This window comes from Gaeumannomyces tritici (genome assembly GCF_000145635.1).
Source record: "Gaeumannomyces tritici R3-111a-1 unplaced genomic scaffold supercont2.4, whole genome shotgun sequence".
Taxonomy (NCBI): Eukaryota; Fungi; Ascomycota; class Sordariomycetes; order Magnaporthales; family Magnaporthaceae; genus Gaeumannomyces; species Gaeumannomyces tritici.
Genome location: NW_008804548.1, coordinates 2,112,772 through 2,132,405, shown reverse-complemented (window position 1 = coordinate 2,132,405; position 19,634 = coordinate 2,112,772). Strand labels below are relative to the sequence as shown.

General features: G+C 59.2%; 8 protein-coding genes across 10 annotated transcripts; 3 read left to right on the top strand and 5 right to left on the bottom strand.

The window, feature by feature from the left end:
• Positions 1 to 1,342: 1,342 nt before the first annotated feature.
• Positions 1,343 to 2,724, top strand: GGTG_08152 (hypothetical protein). The gene is made up of 3 exons (XM_009225991.1): positions 1,343 to 1,559; positions 1,937 to 1,980; positions 2,317 to 2,724. Exons 1-3 carry the CDS (start codon positions 1,369 to 1,371, stop codon positions 2,439 to 2,441), a joined length of 360 nt encoding a protein of 119 aa, XP_009224255.1. The 5' UTR covers positions 1,343 to 1,368; the 3' UTR covers positions 2,442 to 2,724.
• Positions 2,725 to 5,115: 2,391 nt separating this feature from the next.
• On the bottom strand, positions 5,116 to 6,481 carry GGTG_08151. 2 transcript variants are annotated; one of them, XM_009225989.1, is made up of 2 exons: positions 5,536 to 6,481; positions 5,116 to 5,420 (listed from the first exon to the last, which is right to left on the bottom strand). In XM_009225989.1, the coding sequence occupies exon 1, from the start codon at positions 6,452 to 6,454 to the stop codon at positions 6,086 to 6,088; it is 369 nt and encodes a 122-aa protein (XP_009224253.1). In that variant the 5' UTR covers positions 6,455 to 6,481; the 3' UTR covers positions 5,116 to 5,420; positions 5,536 to 6,085. The 2 variants fall into 2 exon arrangements, with proteins under 2 accessions (XP_009224253.1, XP_009224254.1); XM_009225990.1 differs by lacking the exon at positions 5,116 to 5,420 and having other exon boundaries at positions 5,436 to 6,481.
• Positions 6,482 to 6,572: 91 nt separating this feature from the next.
• GGTG_08150 (hypothetical protein) lies at positions 6,573 to 7,563 on the top strand (the record flags this gene model as incomplete). The annotated part of the gene is made up of 1 exon (XM_009225988.1): positions 6,573 to 7,563. The coding sequence occupies one exon, from the start codon at positions 6,573 to 6,575 to the stop codon at positions 6,975 to 6,977; it is 405 nt and encodes a 134-aa protein (XP_009224252.1). The 3' UTR covers positions 6,978 to 7,563.
• A 202-nt stretch (positions 7,564 to 7,765) lies between these two features.
• On the top strand, positions 7,766 to 11,467 carry GGTG_08149. 2 transcript variants are annotated; one of them, XM_009225987.1, is made up of 3 exons: positions 7,766 to 9,127; positions 9,312 to 9,805; positions 9,917 to 11,467. In XM_009225987.1, the coding sequence occupies exons 1-3, from the start codon at positions 8,535 to 8,537 to the stop codon at positions 10,588 to 10,590; spliced, it is 1,761 nt and encodes a 586-aa protein (XP_009224251.1). In that variant the 5' UTR covers positions 7,766 to 8,534; the 3' UTR covers positions 10,591 to 11,467. The 2 variants fall into 2 exon arrangements, with proteins under 2 accessions (XP_009224251.1, XP_009224250.1); XM_009225986.1 differs by having other exon boundaries at positions 9,914 to 11,467.
• A 1,060-nt stretch (positions 11,468 to 12,527) lies between these two features.
• GGTG_08148 (hypothetical protein) lies at positions 12,528 to 13,094 on the bottom strand (the record flags this gene model as incomplete). The annotated part of the gene is made up of 1 exon (XM_009225985.1): positions 12,528 to 13,094. The coding sequence occupies one exon, from the start codon at positions 13,092 to 13,094 to the stop codon at positions 12,528 to 12,530; it is 567 nt and encodes a 188-aa protein (XP_009224249.1).
• A 537-nt stretch (positions 13,095 to 13,631) lies between these two features.
• On the bottom strand, positions 13,632 to 13,835 carry GGTG_08147 (hypothetical protein; the record flags this gene model as incomplete). The annotated part of the gene is made up of 1 exon (XM_009225984.1): positions 13,632 to 13,835. One exon carries the CDS (start codon positions 13,833 to 13,835, stop codon positions 13,632 to 13,634), a length of 204 nt encoding a protein of 67 aa, XP_009224248.1.
• A 407-nt stretch (positions 13,836 to 14,242) lies between these two features.
• GGTG_08146 (hypothetical protein) lies at positions 14,243 to 16,923 on the bottom strand. Its single transcript, XM_009225983.1, has 2 exons — positions 16,119 to 16,923; positions 14,243 to 16,016 (listed from the first exon to the last, which is right to left on the bottom strand). Exons 1-2 carry the CDS (start codon positions 16,717 to 16,719, stop codon positions 15,097 to 15,099), a joined length of 1,521 nt encoding a protein of 506 aa, XP_009224247.1. The 5' UTR covers positions 16,720 to 16,923; the 3' UTR covers positions 14,243 to 15,096.
• A 94-nt stretch (positions 16,924 to 17,017) lies between these two features.
• Positions 17,018 to 19,634, bottom strand: GGTG_08145 (hypothetical protein). Its single transcript, XM_009225982.1, has 4 exons — positions 18,800 to 19,634; positions 17,809 to 18,710; positions 17,630 to 17,732; positions 17,018 to 17,548 (listed from the first exon to the last, which is right to left on the bottom strand). Exons 1-4 carry the CDS (start codon positions 19,554 to 19,556, stop codon positions 17,190 to 17,192), a joined length of 2,121 nt encoding a protein of 706 aa, XP_009224246.1. The 5' UTR covers positions 19,557 to 19,634; the 3' UTR covers positions 17,018 to 17,189.

Here is a 19,634-nt window from a genome sequence, read left to right as displayed (position 1 = left end):
CTCTCCTCCCCCTCCCCCCCCCCCCCCCCCCCTGTTCACACACTATACACGTGGGCAGTCATGCAGAGTATCGGAGCCCGACCCGATGGGACCAAGAGAAACACGCAAAGGAGCAATCAGGTTATCCCACATGGAGTTTGCCGGAGAGGTTCTGGCCACATGGCCTCGGGTGAGATGCAACAGCGCTAGCGCCGCCACAAGGATAATAGGCTAAGGGAAGGGAGGGGTCGAGTGCGCGTGGCCGAGGAGGGGGGAGAGAGAGAAAGAAAGAGTGGGATGTCGCGGCCTCTTTGAACCGGGTGTGATGCAAAAGACTCTTGAGGCGAGACGACACGGGCATGCCGTCGTCCCGAATTTGGTTCTGCACGGGGGTCGGCTTACATGTCTAGCTACATACATGCAACTTCCACGAGTCGAATTGGAAGGGGCCAGACCTTTTTCTCTGTTTTCGCGCGAGGGCGGTGGTGCTGTGGTGCTGTGGTGCTGTGGTGCTGTGGCTGCTGCGGGGAGGGACATGTTCGACTGTACATCCATATCTACTCTCAAGTACCTCTGTGTGTTCTGTGCATGTATGTGCTATACTGTACTGTGCTATACTGTACTTGGTCGGCAACGAGCAAGCACTCAAGCTCAAACAACGGGGCCTTTTGGACAGGTGGTTGACGGGATTGGGGGCCCGTTTCGGCACTCACCAGAGGGAGATTCTATTGGCCCAGACAGATGCTGTTCGTTCATTGTCAGGTGAGCGGTAGGTTCTGAGATGCCAACAGTAAACTGGGGGCGGCGCATGTGGACGGCAGGTCGGGTCCTTTATTTTCTCTTCTTGTTTCCGGGCTGCGGCGCGGTTTTTCTTTTTTGGGGGTGTGGCGATCGTCCATATAGCATCTGGCCGTGGCCGTGGGTAGTGGGGGCTATTTTTTTTTTTCCTCCTTCGGTAGGGTCCTTGTGCATATTTTTTTTCTTTCTCTTCCTTAGTTTCTGCCTCCCGGACGAGCACGACCTGCATGGCGTGGATGACAGGAAAAGGCGGGTAGCCGCTGTATATGCGGCCGTAAATTGCGGCCCAGCGTCGGGACCTGGCTTGAGAAGCATGTCATTTTTGTGCCATGTACGGGTTGTTTTTGTGGTGCGTGTGAGAAGCAGGGCGGGCGGTGCTGTGCCCCTCGACCGCACGAGAAATGCCGTCCCAAGTACCAGTCACAGGATTTGTGGGGGGTGGGAGCGTGTGTGTACCCTTGGGGTGCTACGTAGGGCAAGGGAAGGGGGCGGTGGGCGGGTGGGCGGGTGGGCTGGTTGATGCTGTAGGCAGGCTGGCACAGGTGAGAGGGAGAGAGAGAGAGAGAAGAAAAAAAAATACAGAGAGCGCGCATGCAGCCAACGAACAAGCATGGCAGACACATGCAATGCACGCGCAGGGCAGCCGGGGGCCCGCCGCGCCAGACCGAAGACTTGGAGCAGCAGCCCTCTGGCGCGTTTCCAATGCTGCACAACCTGTTTGCTGCTCCCGCCCAGGCTGCACCAGGGCTAGGCGGCAGGTCGGCGGCGCAGGCGGAGGGGGTGTGCGTGTGTTTGTGTGTGTGGTGTGGTGTGTGTTGTTGGTTTCTTCCCCCCGCCTCCTTGGGGGTTGTTTCTTTGTTGTTTCTTTTTGAGCCCCTTGGAGGAGGCTCGCTCACATCTGCACATCTTGCCCCGCCGTCATTCGTCATCATCAGGATACAAGCAATAGATGGACCATGACATCCGCGATGCATCTGTTGATGCATCTGTCGATTTCCACACATCTTGTTCTCGCTTGCCCCGAGCGATGGAGGTAGGTATCCGTACCTGCGTGGGGCGACCGAGATGGATGGATTCATTTGTAGTGAGAGAGGGGTCATCCGGTCACTTTTTTTCTTGTCGTTTGACGGGAACCAACAACAAATGATCCTCGCATCAGCAACGGTGACTGCAACGACGATACAAGCCGCAACCCTGGCGGCGGTGGGCAAAGAGGGGGCGGAGGGGAAGGGAGGGAGGCGTCGGTCTGGTTGATGGCTGCTTGGTGGCTGACAGACAGCTTCACTTTTTTTCTTTTCTTCCGACGCCCTCATCCTCGACCAGACGGAATCGGCTGGCTGAAATGCCAAGGCTGCCTCCACCCTCCCTTTCGGATGGGCCCCGGGCACGTCCGTGGCCTTTCAGAGGGCGTCTGTTGCCGCCGCTCGGGGGGGCGTGAAGAGCCCGCCTCGACATTTCTGCAGCACGGATGCTTAGCCTCTAAGCCAGGGAGCCAGGATCTTTTTGGACCCAGGTCACATCCGCAATGCGCCCTCGCAGCTCGCCCGCGTTGGGGTCCCAACAGCAAGCAGCAGCAGCAGCAGCAGCAGCAGCAGCAGCATCAGTACACAGTAGAAGCGCGCAAGAGGGGGAACAAAGGCTCCGAACACCGACCGACCGACTGAGCGAGGGACCAAGGCCAGACCGGAAAAGACTAGCCCATGACTCTCCCGAAACGGACCCCGGCATGGGTGGAAAGGAAACAGGCCAGGCGGCGCTGCACATATCGATGATGATTATCAATCCGGACGGACGGGAATCGAGCTTGAAGCATTGACTTCGATTCTTTGCTCCGTTTTGGACAGACGCGATGCAGCCGGGTCTGGACTGGACAGGCATGGAGTGAACTTGTGCTGCAGGCAGGTGGGTCCCATCAAATCAGGTACCCCGACCCACACCTCCATCCCGCCCCGACGGCGGATGGGCCGTGCGCCCATCGTTGCCTCACCCTTTCGGTTTTTGCCCTTTGTGCCCTTGCTTGCTTGGTTGCTGCTTCCATCCATGCTGCTGCTTGCTGCTTGCTGCTGCTACTCTCTCCCCCCCGCCCCAGCTTGGCCCGTTTTCATTTGCGCCTTGTATTGCATCCTGATGCACGCTGGTATTGCGATCAATGCCCGCCCTGCCGCCGCCAACGATTTTCGCTAGCGATCGACAACCCGCCTGCGCCTTGGCGGGGACCTGGCCTGCCAGCAGCGGCGGGGTTTGGGTTTGAGACGCGAGGACCAAGAAGGGAGAGGGGGATGGACGAAAAAGCCCGCTCGGACAAAGCTGGGGGGGAGGGCGGGCAGTGGCTAGCGCTCTATTTACCCGCCTGTTTGCTCGGACCTGGTAGGAGTGCCTCCTTCGGCACATTCCCTGTTGTAACTCTTCTCTTAGCCTCGTCACGAAAACGGCCCTCTCTTCTTCCACTTTCACAACCAACCGCGCCCACAAACACGGCGGCGAGCCGCTGTCTGTCCAGAAGGACCAGGGCCACTGTCAGCACAGATGGGTCCGCGAACGGAGCTTCTGGTCGACAGCCTTGGCTTTGGCTTTCGTGCCCCCTACTAGCATAGCTTCAAAATGCCAGGGCCCGGTGGCTTGCTATCCTTGAAGGCAACCGCCAACCGTTACCACATCCGCGCAACCCGCCCAATTCTTCGCTAAGCGCTAGGCCAGATCCAGAGAGGAACTGGATGCTCTGCTCGGCAGTATTTGGCCCTTCGGAACCATGGAGACGATTTTTCCCCTTTCCTTTTATTTTTCTCGTCTCCTTTTCCCCACCTGGGCTCCTCCCCATCCTCTGTCGGGCATGGTTCACGCAGCGCCCCTAAACCCAAGTGGCCATAGCCGGTGTATGGATCTTGTGCTATGCGCGATGGGCTGCAGCCTCCAGAATATGGAAGAAGCCGTCCTTTCCCTCGTCGCCCCCATGATTCCACGCCCAGTAGAAGCGCGAGAACAGCAGGCGGAGTGGTGCGGTGCCTCTAGTCCGCTACTTGGGCAACTCGGCCCTGTTGCTAGTTGATAGATAAGTAGGAGGTACCAGGTAATCACCGATCCCCAAGATTTCATAAACCTTGCCAGGTACGAATCGAGATGCAACCAACCCCAGAGCCCCCGTTCTGCCATGTCCAAAGGGGGTATGTGCATCCCATCCCTACCTGGCAGGCCTGCCCAACTGGGCGTCGAAGGGAGAGGGCGATACGGGGAACCTTGCTTGGCGACCCCTGGAGGCCAAGCTTTCGTCTCTCTCGCTCACTATTTCCTGATGGGGCTCGCAAATCGACCCTTGTGCCAGTTTTTTTTTATTGTTTTTTTCGTCCCGTCTTCGCTGGGGATGCCACTCGTATCCCTTGCCTTGCCGGATCCTGCTCGGGTGCGCGGCAAGGCGGCTGGATATGGGACAAATAGGTGGTGCCTGACCACACCCCGGTGAGGGGCCACGGGGGGTAGTAACAATGCACAGGCCACACCTGAAAGATGGGGATGTGCATATTGTGTTGTATCGGACGACCGTTACATTTGGGAGGTTGTGATATTTATTCCCCTTCCCGTATCATCCGCGTATAAGCTGGGATTGTGTGTTAAGCGCGCCAAAAAAGAGAATTGGCAGGCCTCGGGGATATCAAAAGAAATGAAATAAAAGCGGGCAGGCAAGAAAGAAAAAGCAAAGTTGGAGGATGAAGGGGGAAAAAAGCAAGGAGGAAAGGACAAGTTTTGCTTGCACTGATGATCGCCGACCTGAGAGCATCAGCGCTGCGGTACGGTCCAGCCCGCGAAGTCGCCCGCGAGTTGCTGGCCTAGATCCGCGGGCTTTTTTAGTCATGTTTATTTTTACTTGTTGCCGGCTCTCTCCCTTAATTTTCTTTTTACGGGGTTTACATTTCCTTTTTTCTCTCCATCGGTCACGAGAATGATAAATCCCTATCGGCGTGAATTGTGCTTTTTTTCTTTTTTTCGTCTTCTTTCTGTCTCTTTCATATCTGTTGATAGGCGTCATAATGTTTATTTATCCTCTTTGAACGTTTCATGCATGGAGCACCCTCAAAACATGGATGACGGTGAAAGTCGCCGTCTGCCGAGCCAAGGCTTGCCTGTCCTGTCTGCATCGACCCCAACTCAACCCCATTACTGTAGGGACCCAGCACTGCCAATCGAGCACGGGCGGGGCGGGAGAGGGACGTGCCAGAAGGTGGAACGGTTCATGTGTTGCTGATGATGTTGTCGGCGGCGCATCGCAGCAGCAAGCAAAGCACAGGGGCGGCGTCTGCAACCGAACACGCCCTTCCCCTTGTCCCTCCCTCACCACGCTCCCGCCACGCAGGCCGCCAGCCCAGCGGCCAGCAGCAAGCAAGCAGGCAAGCAAGCAAGCAAGCAGCCCTCACACTCTCGGCCTGTGCTCCCCCATCTCCCCCCATGGCCGTGGGGCTAACCGCCTCTCGGTGCAGGCACGGGGGGTGGTGGTTGTTGCCAAGAATTTGAGGCCAAGCGACATGGCCCGCATGTGTTGCCTTCGGTAGCTGGTCCGTGTGCATTGACCTGATTTGGATGCCCACACACGCCGCAGACAAAGACACATGCGACACCCCCAGCCAACAACAAACAACGGCGAACAAACCGGTCTGGTAGCATCGAGGGCGGGCAAGGACACATGAGAATTTGATTTGATCTGGGTCGTGATATCCAATGCGCTCTGCCATCCCATCAACCTGGATCCCAGAAAGCGTACGTACGTACCTACAAGCTATCTTGCACTGCCACTATCTTGAGCCGTGGTCAACAAGGGTGTCGGTGGCTCCAGCTGCCAGGCACCTGAAGCAGCCATGTACCTAGATACGGATCATCTCGGCGAAGCCCTAGTGAGTCTCGAAAGGGAGAGCTCTCCGGTCCCGAGTGGCAGCCGTTGCTGAAGGGCGCCACGGAAAGAAGGCTTGCGCCGCCTATCGCGTCTCGCATTTCTCATGCTTGGTTGACTCTGCGCCTTTCCCATTTCTGCCAGCCGCCTTGTTTCTACTTTCTTTTTTTTTTTTTTTTTTTTCGTCCTCTTTGCTTCTGGCCTGCTTGACCGTGCCATCCATTCCCCATTCCCGTCACCTCAACCAGAAGCTGACTCCCCCAGACGTGTCGCCGAACGTTGTGCTGACCGGTTCGCGCCAAGCAACGCGAGTGCTAAAAAAGCAGACGACTGAGGATTGGAGGGCTTGTGTGGGAGGAGGAGCAAAAACGGGGGGCCGAATCAGCATAAAGAGAATAAAAATAACAATCAATAATCGTGGAGAGAAGAAGACTATCTTGGATGGATGCCATATGGATCGGATGACGGCTTTCTCGGCTGACCCTGCCCCTGGCTCGGCCTCTGCCCATTGGCTTCTGCCGCTTTCTGCCCTCCAGTCACTGCTCCCATCCCAATGAGGCCATTGCAGCTCAGCCCGGCCGGCGTGGACTTGCAAGGCCAGGCATCCTTGACAAGCCTACTGAGAGCATCGCCGTCTACGGCCTGTGGCGTGCGAAGAGAGTTGTCGCATGGAGATGGAAGGGGGGAGAAAGGGGCGTTCTGATGGCCGCCGTCGCGAAGCATGCATGGCCTTTTTTTTTTTGTCTTTTTTGGCCCGAGAGCCCCACTCCCCAACGCCAACCAACGGCTGGCTCTCTCCATCCCATCCTCCCATCCATGATTACCATGGCCATGCCCCAAATGGTCGGGGTACTTTGCGGCAGGTACCACGTCCACTGCCTGCGTCCATGAGCGACGAGAAAGTGGGTCTCGACCATCCATGGATCACACACAGGCTGGCCTGATGGCTCCTGCTTTCCCGTCCTTCCTGCCCGGCCTGCCTGCTTGCCATGCCTGCCCGCTGGGGGGGCAGCTCACCAGGGCCACCCCAGGACAAGGGAGGAAGGAACGATCACCACCACCATATGTTGTTCGCCCCTGTCGGATGGTACCAGACGGCGTCCGATACTCCATCCTAGGGTCGGCTCGGCCTGCTGCATCATTTCCCTTCGCCGGACAGGATGAGCGAGGTTTCCACGGAGCCCCGGACGCTCAGCAGCGCCAGCCCAGCCCAGCACAGGCCACAATGCGACTTGACCAGGGGGGGCGCGAAAACCACCACCAGGCTCTCTCGCTCTCTCTGTCTCTCTCCAGCCGGCCGGTGTGTGTCGCCGCTCCACCGTGAGGGTGTGTGGGCAGCGAAACAGGGCCCGACCTCGGTGCGCTCCAGACGCTCAATCAATAATCAATCAATCGGTCGCCGCTATCACACCAACAAGCGTGCAGCTTCAGTCGCCAGCCCATCGCCAGGCCCCCGCCTCGTGGTCTTGCCATGGCCGCCTCCCATCGGCGCCGTCGTGGTAGTTTAGATCTCTGTCGTCCACATCGACGCCCGCCCTGAGGTACATTGCATCGCTGGTGGACGCGCCTATCTAGGTATAGCTTCGGGTAGAGGGGGTAGTTCCATAGGTAGGAACGTACCAACCCAGGTGCTGGCTGACCTGGGCGGCTTGCCGGCTAGCAAGTTAAGCTCTCCATGATCCGGCTTTTTCCTCGAGCTACGGATCGACCTCTCTTTCTCTGCCATATGACATGCCGTTCTTTGCTTCGCAGTTCCTCCACACACTCTGGCGAACGACAGCTCGTCCACCCCCACCAGACAAGAAAAAAAAAATATGAAAAATTCAAAAGGAATCCACCTCGTGCTCTGTCACCTCCAGCGGTCGTCCTGACCCTAAAATCCGACAGCACCCAACCCTTACTAACCCGTGTTATTGAGTGGTGTGCAAAAGATTGTGTGTCAATGTCCAGCGTCCAATCCCGTGGCTGCATTGCTCCATCCCTGCCACTCCCTTGACCCCTGCCGGTACCTTATCCTGTGTACCTCCTAACAGGGGATCACACACACTCGCACACCCCCCCCCCTCCGCTCGCTTTCTCTCGTCCTGCCCCCTCTCCTTCCAAGTGGGGAGCATGTCGTCTGCCATCCCAGTCTCCTCCCGACTCCGTCAACCCTCGTCGGGTACTTAGGTCCCATGTTAGGCACGCCTGGCCTTTGTGTCCGTCGTCTACAGCCTCCCAAGGGCCCACCATCCTCCACATGCCTGCTGCCGTGCGTGGGATTTATCATCTCGAGGGGGTCCCGCCTTGCCCAGTATCCCGAGTCTGCATTGCGGCGTCTGTTCCATGCAGCCGACCTTTTCATCGGTCGAATCGAGGCTCTTTTCCGCCTGCCGCCGTGGTAGATACTCGATATCGATATACTCCATCCCACCCGGCCCTTCCTCCTGCTTGTTGATCACCCGCCTGCACTTGATACCACCTGGCCTAGGCCCGGACATCCCCTCCATCTCGACTTGCTGCTGCTGCACACGGCCCGAGTAGGCAAGCAGATAGCCATAGCATCTTGTGCATGGGCCGAGGCTATGGTCTGCCCTGTCGCCTGCCTGCGTCGCCAACAAACTGATACAACTACATTGCCACGACCCGACCGGCCATAGCCTGGCTTTCCGCACCCATCTGATTTCCAGACTCTGGCCCAGGTCTCACCAGGACGGACCGGACAGACTGTGAAGGAGGCCCCGCGCACGCGAAGCCGCGCACGCGCGCGCGCGCAAGGCACACTGCCCCTTCGCCCGTCAGGTTTCCGGCCCCGACTGCTGGGAAGTGAGCTTGGTTACGGAGTCGTGAAAGCAAATCTGGCTGCCCCGTCTCTGTCGGCAACTGCCTGCCACTGCGCAATATGCATCACCAGGTTATTGGGACCACGGGCATGTCGCCCGAGGGACACATGTCCCCGGACCACAACGGCTTCGGCGGCGCCTCCAGCTCCGGCGCTGGCCAACACTGGGTCGACATGTCGTCGTATACTCAGCCGTCGCCCATGCCTGACTACAGCCATCATAGCTACGCCTTCGGCCTGGGCTCCATGCCCCATACGTTGCCGTCCGAGTCCATCGCGAACCGGATGCCTCCCCCTCCGCTGCCGCCACCGCCTCGCCCGGTCCAGCATCAACACCAGCACCAGCATCCGCACCAGAACCAGGGCCACCCGCATCTTCACCCGCTAATCATGCCGTCAAATCCGACCTGGCCGAGTCAACTGACGAATCCAGGCGGCATGGCACAGCCCACGAGCTACTCGGCACCTCCCGTCACTATGCCACCGCCCCTCGGGGTCCAGTTGAAGACATCAAAGATGCCAACGTCACACACCCCCACGACACCTCGGAAGACGCTCAACAACGAAATTCGCCGGGAAATGTGCAAGTTTGCCGAAGAGAATCCTCTCTTGAAGCAAACCGAGATAGGAAGTCGCTTTGGCGTCGAGCGAAGGTTAGTTTTGGGCTCTTGTTACTTACCCTTCCTGTGTCTAACCACGTCCGGTTTTCTTTCCCGTTGTTTCCCGTGGTTAGTTGTGGCTGTGCCCCTGCTCGACCACGGGCGATGGAGATGGACTATGGCATTGTTGTTCATGAATGATTTATGGAAATCTCCCTAACTTGCTCCTCACCTCTAGCACCGTCTCCAAGGTTCTGCGCAACAAGGACAAGTACCTGAACCCTGATGATCGAGCCGAGTCACCGATCAAGCGAACCTTCAAGGGGAAGTCGGCCGATGTTGAGAAGGCTCTCATCAACTGGTTTCGCAATACTGTGTCGCGGGGAGCGCCCGTGACTGACCAGGACATCAGGAATCAGGCCCGCTTCTTTTCCCAGACGGTAGCGGGCTCGTCTGATGGCTTGCTTAAACAGTTATCGACCTCAGCGGGTCTCAAGATGTTCAAACAAAAGAACGGGATTTCTAGCGGGCCGAAACTGCTACGGAGGGCCTCTGAAACCAACATCCCTCACAGCGCAGCGGCTGCTGGCTTAGGTCTTGGCGGAATGGCCTCAATGTCTCCAGCGTCCCCGCACCCTGCCGCCCAGCCCTCGCCAATCTCGGCCAACCCCGGAAAGAGTGATGACGAGGAAGGTGGCGGCAGCAGCCTCATGGACTTTACGTCGGATAGTGGTTCGTACAACCTACCCATGAAGTCGCTTTCTGCGGACTTGTTCCTTTTTTTTCTCTCCCGCGCTGGATCACGTAAAGTCCTCTTTTATCTAACATGGCATACCGCAGCAGACATGCGCCCAACAACATTCACCTTCTCGCCAGATCCAAATTCTGGCGGTGGCTTCCTAACTGATCCTGCCAGGGGCGAGATGCCGGGCAGCTCCAACTTTCAGCGGCCGCGGAGCCAGACGTTCCCGACACTCGACATCGAGCTGATGAACCAGTCGTCTCAGGCCGAGGACCCCCTTTCCCCCAAATACAATGCAGTTTCGACAGGCCCATCGTCGGCACTCGAGTCCCCGATGAACGAGATACTGGCCCAACCTTTTGCCATCGACACGACCGTGACGTCCCCTCACCTCCGCCGAAGTAGCAGCAATAGCAGCCTTGCCCAGCGCGCCAGCAGCACTCCGATAGGAAACGGCACCGCCCCGACCCCGACGAATGGGTCGTCTCCCAGCTCGCCGACGCAGGAAGATGCTCGCAGGGCGGCCGACACACTGCTGTCCTTTATCCAGCAAAATGCCGGGGCTCTGATAGACCACAACGACTACAACTACGTTCTACGCCTGACCGAGAAGCTGCGCCTACACCAATCCCAGATGGCCAAGTCGGGTACACCACAGGGCATGATGGGGGGCCTCTCACGCATCCCCGAGGGCGAGATGGAGATGGCGAGCGCGCCTCCAGTGTCCATGTCCATGGGCACGGTCAAGATGGAGCCGACAACCATGGCTACATGACCAAAGGGGGTGGCCCGAAGCTTCGTACCCCTTGACCGGCGCAGCCAGCAAGGGACCTGGAAGGGGTTTCCTTGGCCGCGCAACAGACACGATACCACTTGCATTTTTCACCCCTTTGTTTCAATGTTCCCACTGAATTTTTTTATTTGGTCATTGCATCATCCCCCGACAAGTCTCTCTTGTAATACACCCAATACATCCGGGCGCCCATGGCACCACGATACATAGACGCTCACGCACATACCCCCCCTCACCCCTCACCCCGAAGCGACTCTGGTCAGACCTGTTCCCACTGGAGCATTTTTTTTCCTTGAACAGTCTAGCTCCGGCATCATTTTCGGGCAAGAGTTCCTCCGCTCACGCGAACCCGCTGTCCTAACAGCAAAATATTGCTTATGTCTGCTGCCAGTTTTTGCTACAGCTCTTTTCTTTTTGGCATATTTTTTTTCTTTTTTTTCACGCATCCTGCTTCTCGGCCACTCCATTTCCTGACTGTCACTTTTCTCCACTGTATTCTTTCTTTCTTTTTCTTATACAAACTTTCGCCCTAGTATTGTCTGTCTGTCTGTCTGTCATGTTCTGATTTCCTGGGTCTCATCGCTGTTAACCCCCTACTATCATTTGGGGCCGGTTTTCTCCCCCGGCAAGCATTCGCCGGCCGGTGCATGAAGACCGCCGAGGTGCATATTCATGTTCTGCCTGTCGTACCTGGAATTGGAGGATTGCGGCAAGACACGGATAAGAGGGCTCTTGGCGCCTTAGGGCTTTCGAATGTCGTTGGTTGGATGGAATTCACTCGGATATTGGATTGGGGTTGAGGCATAAAGAAGCGGGTGGATAGGCTCGTGACTCGGAGAAACCGGGTTGGAATACAAAGCACAAACATTGTTTCGGCGTCAATTTCCCCCTACCCATCCCCACACAGGTGATGAAAAGTTGGAGCTGTGTGCCACGGGGTGTTTTTTCTTTCTTTATTCGTTATTCCTTCTTTTTGCTTCTTTTCTCTCTCCCCACCCTCATCTCAAAAACGTCGTCCCTTTTCGGCACCTGAGGGGGGTGTGGGCTGAAAAGTGTACATAGGTGAGCGCAACTGCCCCTCCTCGCAGCGGTGTGCGTCCCCTTGACTATGGGGCAAACGGTGAGTTTACAAGAGGACGGACGGCCAACCAACAAATGAGGCAGGGCGGCAGCCAAGCCGAAGCATCGGGCCAAAATGTGCCTGGTTTCGGCAGGACCTGGCCCTGGCCCTGGCCCTGGCCCCCCCTTCCCTCTCTCCCCACTGGCGATTCCATCATGTCTACACACAACAGCCAGCCAGCCATCCATCGAGGGCCCCCAACCGCCGGAGGAGTGGCGGAACCGACCCTCTAGAATCGAGGACGGAGCCCCGATGCGATATTTCCCGCCGGGGTCCGCACCTGGGCGGGTGGGCGTGCATACCCTGTCTGCCACTTGCCTACCTCTCATCCTCTCTTTTTCTTCCCTTCGTCGATGCTGGCATGATGCATGCACGATAGACAACCCAATGAACGCTTGTAAAGAGACGCAAAGACCCCCCCGCTGAGGGGGTGGATGATGATTCGTGGTCAGGCAGTGGGGAAAAAGGGGTCAGAGCGATTATTATCAAAATCCCGCTGGCGGCTGGTCTTCTGTGAAGCTGACGATTTTACTTGCTGAAGACGACATGCCGAGAAACCAAAAGGACCCCACGGAGCGGGATTAGAGGAGTGGGTAATGCTGTTAGAAAAGCGACAAGAGGAATAAAAAAAAAAAAAGAGAGGGTCTTGCGTCATGTGAGATTCCGAAAATGATGGGTCGACTTGACGACATGGTGGCCGCGGTTGAGGCCGCATAGCCGTGTGCAAGTCGATGGGGCGTGCCTTTTTTGTCGTGTTTTTGTGATTTTGCGTGTCCAAGGCCGGCTAGCTTGGGTTCTACTAGCTTAGTCTTTCGACCCAGAGGTCGACAACACCGCGGTCGGCCAGTTCGGGCATCAAGCGGACGAGCAGAAGCTCGAGGGCGGCATACATGAGGTGCTTGTTGCAGTAGGTGTCGCCAAACACGTCGAGGATCCCCGACTCGATCTCGGCCACGATTCGCTCGTCGTCGAGACGGGCGCCAGGGATGACGGCGGGGGGTCCACCAGCTGTGGTTCCGACGCGGCTAGTGCTCATATGATCAGCAGCAGCAGAGTTGCTAGCGCCGGTGAGATTAGACGCAGGCAGCTGGTGCTGTTGCTGGTGCTGCTGTGGGGACTTGGACGGTCTCGTCTGGCCATCGGGGCCACGGTCTGGCGGTGAGCCATCTCCTCCGGTACTCGGACCGGTCCGCAGCAGAGTTGAGGCCCCCATTCCAATTTGGGTCCCGCCGCTGTTGCTGTTGCTGCCAAAGTACAGTCTCGCTACGCCATTCGGAACCAGAGACCGAAGGGAGCTAGCGCACCTGCGTCTGAGCGCGAGCAGCTCCTGCTCGGATGAGGGCGGGAACAGGGACTGGGTGCCCATGGCATTGTTGGGGAAGATGGCGGCTCGCAGGGAGCGCAAGAGTGGGGGCAGCTTGGCCGGGTTCAGCAAATGGCGGGCGATGGTATGGGAGACGAGCCTAAAGTGGTCGCACCATGACGGTCAGCTCTGAGCATGAGGCAACGGCGGGTGTGTGAGGGTTGGCGAGAAGCGACTGGGCGTAAAAAAAAAAAGGAGCGACATGGGGGCGGTAGGGAGTCTCGGTTGAACAAAACGGGCATAGACTGTGGAACAAGAGCAACGTTGTGTGGGCACCAATGGATGCATCCCTGGAGCTCAGGCTCGGAAGAGATGGGGTGGAAAAGAGAAGCAGAGAAGCAGAGAAAAAGGATGGATGAGATGGAAAGCCAGGGGGAGCAAAGTGCTCGCCGCACACTGTGCAGAAACCTCGGGTTTCCCTATCTGCTCTGATTAGACACAGTGAGCAAATAGGAAGACGTGAATACGTTATGCGCAAGGGGCGGGGTGCAGGAGGACGGAATGGGATTCACAAGTGTGGGTGGTTGCTGGGGGAGGGGTTTATTGGTTGATGGTGGGAGTGGGTGGATGGGTGGTAACGAGGGCGACCATAGCAGTGCCGGTGGTGATGCCGGGCCAGGGCGACCTCTCGCTCTCCCCAAAGAACCGCGGCGCATGCGACTGCAGAAGTGCCGATCGGACGGAGAGAGGCCGGTAAGACGCAACGTCGTTCTTGCTACCGAGAACGGCCCAAGACCAGACCATGCCGTGTTTTCATGATGGATGAAGGTGCGGCGGCATGGCTGGCACGGACGTGGGGGATGCAGGGAACGAGGTAACCATGAACCACGCGGTGCTGACTGGCTCTTTCTCATGACGATGGACGACGGCGTTCGTTCGGGCAGGCCACACACGCACACACGCACGCACACACACACACACATACACCCACACAGGTAAGGTGATGGGTCTCGTCAGCGAACACCAGTCCGCCGTTGGAGGGCTGCAGGCCAAGGCCTGGCAAACCGTGGGAGGAACGGTCTCCTTCTTGACGGATCCCTGCAGGATGCTGCATGGGGCACAGGGGCCCCTGGCCCAGCCCGGCGCGTAAACGAGGCTCGCGGGTGGCCAGGCCAGGCCCGAGCCCCGCATCGAGCCTGGAGCAATGAAGCTGCAGCACCCGTCGGTCGCCCGCCCATTGGCCCGACGCCGGCTGGCTGCGTCGCACCTGGAGAGGAGGACGCCGCCGGTGCTTTCCCTTCCTGGCTCCATGCCGTGCCTGCTGGGGTACTCCACTGCAGGGGTGCTTGCTTCAGGCGACGATGTCGGCAGGCCTTTTGACCTCGAGCCAGCCAGCTTTTGGCTGCGGATTGGCGGGCGCGCATCTCGCGTCGCGAACCCCCGTGACATGTCATGTCATGTCATGCCAGGGCAGAATGGGAGCGCCATGGTAAAAAGAAGCAATTTAGAAGAGGGACGGCGGCGACATGTGAAGGTGGTCGTGACGGGATGACCATCTGTCTCTGGGGCCGAGTGATGGGGAGTGTGCATGAGCAAGCGAGTCGAGGGCTGCTGCGGACGAGTGAGAAAGAGGGTGGACTGGACGTGGGCGAGTGAGTGGTGTGCGGCCCACTAGGGAGACGAGAAGCGGCTTGCTTCGTCGAGCCAGCCACAGAGCAACTGTCACTGGGCGGCTCTTCCACCTCATCTCCACCCCTTCTCTACATCACCCGCCATGCCCGGACGCTGGCGAAACGAGATACGCACGAGGAGCAAGAGGGTGTGAAGGAAATGACCGCATAGACTGGGCTGGGGAGGAAGAAGGCGGGAAATTGCCATTAGAGCACATGAATGGATGAAACCGGGAGGTCCAGTGACCTGGGCTACATGCAGCTTCGCCTGCCGTGTATGCAGGAGGGCACTCACGATAGCCGAACTAGGAGGATGAGGATGGGGAGAGGGAGGGGGGAGGAGAAACAGGAGGGGCGTGAGAGGGACGGGGAGATGACGAGCTGCATGTTCTGTCCTACCTATCCACGGGGCCGTCGAGGCCGGCCAGCTGGCCAGGGCCCGTGATGGCCACCCACTGGGCCAGCGAGAGGCAGCCGCGGAGCCAGGGCATCCGAGCCTCCACCTCGAGCAGATTCGACGCTGCCGTCCAGATCCCGAAGACGGCCACGGGCACCTTGGTCCTGGGGTGCCGAGGCTGCGGCGCCTTGTCTGCTGTAGCTGGGGATATTGGCGTCTCCACCGCCCATGGCGCTGTGACTGCTCCTCCTTTGCGGCCGTGACTGGCCACGGCAACCCCCAAACGAGACGGGACCGAACGGTAGGTGGCCAGGGTCACGACAAGGGCACGGAGGAGGGCAAAGGCAAGGAACCCTGTGTGCACCATGGACCAAAATAGCTGCTGAAGCGACGCGGCATAGCCAGCCATCGTCGGCCTGGACTCTGGTGGGGTCGTGGTTGCTGCTGTTGGTGTAGTGGTCGTGGTTGGCGTTGGCGTCGCCGTTGAGCTCCTCGTCCGAGTTGGCGGCGGTGGTGGCCTCGCGTCCGAGGCGAGCGCAGGGGATGTGACAGCATCAGAGCTAGCCTTCTTCTCCTCCTGCTTCTTTCCCCGCGCCATCGACGCCATGATTTCCCAAATTAGCCACGGCTCCGACAGTTTCCTGGCGACCACTCCGCCGATGATTAGCTCGGAAAGGATCTGGCCAACCAGGGTCGTTAGACACGGGTTCTCAAGGTCCTCAGTGGGGAGCAGGACCGCTAGCACGCCCTCAGCGAGCAGCTGGCGATAGGCAGACTCGTTGGATGCCTGCTCCTCGGCGGCGGCGGCGTCCGAGGGGACTGGCGACAGGGCTGGGGCCGGCCACAACGAATGGTAGATATGGCGGGGGTTCGCATCGAGTGGGGGGCGCACTATTGGCCGGTGGGCGATGCGATATGCTAGCCAGGCAGGGACCGTCGGTCAGCCGTCTGGGCGGTTCATCCAGAACATGCATCTTGAAAAAACACTCATCACGGCCCAGGCCAAGCCAGCACACGCACCATCGATGTGCCGGCTCAATAGCTCGGGCAGCTCGTCAAGCAACAGGCTCTCCAGATCCACCTTCCTCAGCCGCTGCTCGAGGGCGCGGGTGCAGTGGGCGATGACCTGGACGATCTCGGCCACAAAGTCGTCGTCGGGCGTGATCTTGCCATACCAAGTCTGGACGAAGTCGCGCAGCACGATGGCGATGATGGCGTAGAGCTGGAGGTCGACGTCGTTGCGGCTGGTGAGGGGCGGCAGGAGGTCCTCGATGGGCGCCGGGGTGCGGCCCTTGTCGCCACCGCCCTGCTGCGGGCAGAGGGTGCGGCGGATGAGGAGGGTAGTCGCGCGCTCCGACAGGGGGTCTGACCCTGGCGCGGCTCGCGCAGCCGACCGACGCGGCTGCGGGGGGCCCTTGGGCCGCTGGTGAAGGGGTGTGGCGGCGTCCTGCTGGCCCGCGTGGCCCGACGGCGTGGTCGCCCCCCGGCTCTTGGCCCTGCTCGGGCCCGTCGACGCCAGAGACTCGGTGCTGGTGGTGGGCGCGGTCGGGGCCGTCTTCTTGAGCAGCGGCGTCGGCTCCCTTGGCGGCGGCGGCACTGGTGCTGCCCCAACAGTCGTCATGGCGGGCAGGCAGGCGGCCTGCTTGCTGCTCTGCTCAGATGACGCGAGGGACGGCGGGCATGTTTAGTTGACTGGCCGGCGACAGATGCTTGCTGCTGGGCGGCATCGACAGCGGCCGCGGCATTCGTATTCGTCGTGGGCGGTTGATGTTGGCCGTTGTTCAGTCGGCGAAGTGCATTTGATATTTGATGGGGAGAACTCATGTGGCGGCAAGGGCCATGGATTGAGTCAAGAATAGCACAGCGCAGGCCTTCCCACATGGTGGCGGGCAGTGGGTGTGGTGGGGCGGTCTGGGGGCGCTTAGGCCAACGCTTGGTCGACGTAGCCGTCGAGTCACGAATATGATTGGAAAATGCATTGATGTGCGCTGAATGATACCAACCAACGTGCACTAGCCAAAGCGACAAGGTCAAACCTAATTCATGTCTATTAGGTATCCAACTCTGCTAGAAAAAAACACAGCCAACGCATCAAGACTGTTCCTTGACCATCTTCCCCTTCTCATCCAGCTCCATCACCTGCATCTGGGCATGGCTGCCTTCGGTAGCGTGTGAATTCCGCCTCGCCTCAGACTGCCTCCGCGTCTGCCTCCGCTCAAGCGTCCACCGCCTCTCCAGCTCGTCGGCCTCCTCGACGGCCTCGTCCTCGTTGACAATCTCGTTGCTAGCCCGCATCCTCCTCAGCACCTCGGCCGCCTCGGCTGCGTACTTGCACTTGGTCCGGATGGACGCGCCGTACTTCCAGAACAGGAAAGGGAACGGCAGGCAGGCCAGGGCCAGGAAGGCCGGCACGGAGCTGGCCCAGTGGATGCCCAGGCTTTTGTACATTTCTGTTTCGGGAGCGAGGACACGGTTAGCACAGAGCATTCGAGGCAACGTATACGGCGTGCTCATGTTCATGCTCGACTTACGTGATGTGAACAGAGGGAAGGCGGCGCCAAAGAGCGAGCGCAAAACGCTGTTGGCGGCAAGTACAGATGCCGCGAAGACGACATACGAGTCGATCAGATAGTTCTGTCAAGTTGTGGCTTGTTAGTCGGCCGACCTGAAAACTGACGCACGCCCCGCGGACCAGAGAAAAAAGACTTACAAGTAGCGACAGGAACACCAGCACAAGGCCCGCGGCGAACACGCCCGACCCGATGATGGGGACGATGAAGTGCACCTCGGGGCCGTTGGTCCAGGCGAACCAGAACAGCCCGATGGGCAGCAGGGCCGAGCCGATGATGGCGGGCGGCAGACGGGCCTCTGGGGGCACGTCGCCGTCGCACTCCTTGACGAGCCTGGCATAGCGCCGGTTATCAAAGATGGCGTAGACGACAGAGAAGGACATGCCGACGGTGATGCCGATGAAGGCCAGGCCGCCCACGCCCACGCTCCACCCGCGGCCCTGCTGGAAGACGATGGGGAAGGCCGGGAACATCATGTACATGGTTCCGTACACGACGGCCATGTAGATGGTGGTCAGAAGGACGATGGGCTCGCGGAACAGCAGAACCCACGGGCGCGACAGGGACACCTTGAACCTGGCCATCATGGTCTGCTTGGGCTGGAGGGAGTCCATGCGCGAGACGTACACATTGCCGGTCAGCTTGGTGAGCTTGTCGGCCCGCTTGCGCAACAGCACCGGCGCATAAGTCTCGGGCACCCACAGCGAGACGGCGATCCAGAGGATGCCGGTGAAGGCCGCCATCAGGCCCGCCACCCAGCGCCAGCCGGCGGCCTGAGCCAGGAATCCGCCGGCGATGGGTCCTATCGAGGGCCCCAGGAACGGAGCCGCGGCAAATATGGCCGTCGCGAGACCGCGCTCGTCGGCCTCGAACATGTCGGCGAGGACACCGCCAGAGTTGGTCAGGGGCGACGACCCAAAGACGCCGGCGAAGAAGCGGAGGACGATCAGGCCCGTCATGCTGGGCGCCGCCACAGCCCCGCAGTTGAAGGCAGTCAGGGCGAAGTAGGTGAAGAAGAACAGGATCTGCCTGCCATAGAACTCTGTGGCACACGGGGAATGTCAGTTTCCGACCAGACAAGACCAGACGAGACCACTGGGGTGGGTCATGGGGACAAGGGATAAGACCTACCAGACAGCGGCGCCCAGAGCAGAGGGCCGACGGCGAAGCCAACAACGAACAGCGAGATGCCGAGGATGGTGACCTCGGGTGTGACGTGGAACTCGCGGATGAGGTCGACCACGCCGCCCGAGTAGGCGGAGCTCGCAAAGGCGACGGCCAAGCAGGCAAAGGCCTGGAGCATGGTGAAGCACCACTTCTTCCAGCGGGGATAGTTCTTGGCGTTGTGCGGATCGTCGGGCAGGAAGTCAACGATAAAAGGCGATTCCTCGGTGCCGCGGCCCTGGTATGTGTGGTTCAGGACCAGGGAGTTGACGCCAGCTGGGTCAGTCACGAGCTCCCAGTTTGAAAGCATCATCTCCTTGCGGCGGAGGGACTCGCTGTCCACCCCAGCTTCGGTTGCCGTGACGGACGACGCCGCCGAAGAGGCCGGTCTTGTGTCGGCCATGGCGTGATGTGAGGGCGCGCGATTGGGAAAATGGGGGGCCCAAGGAGAGTATCGGCCGTCCAGGGTAGGTTGACAAGCCCACGCGGAGGGAGGCAGGCGTGTAGGTACTCGGAAGCTGTTGGCGGAGAGAACGCTGCCGAGGCAAGGACATGAATGGAAGACGGCAGGCTGCAAGAGCACCTTTGTAGTCTTTGGTGTCGTTCTGTCGATGGCCTTGTCCGCTCGCTTAATGGCGTAATCTCTTCCAGCAAGGCGGGTGAGCGGGAGGGGAGGCAAGGGGCGCAATGGGGTATGGTAGCACGAACATGCATATTCTGCCATGCACCTGCGATATATACAGACCCATACGGACTCACGGCCTGCTGCTACCTAGTGTCCCCGTCATATTTCTCGGCCCCC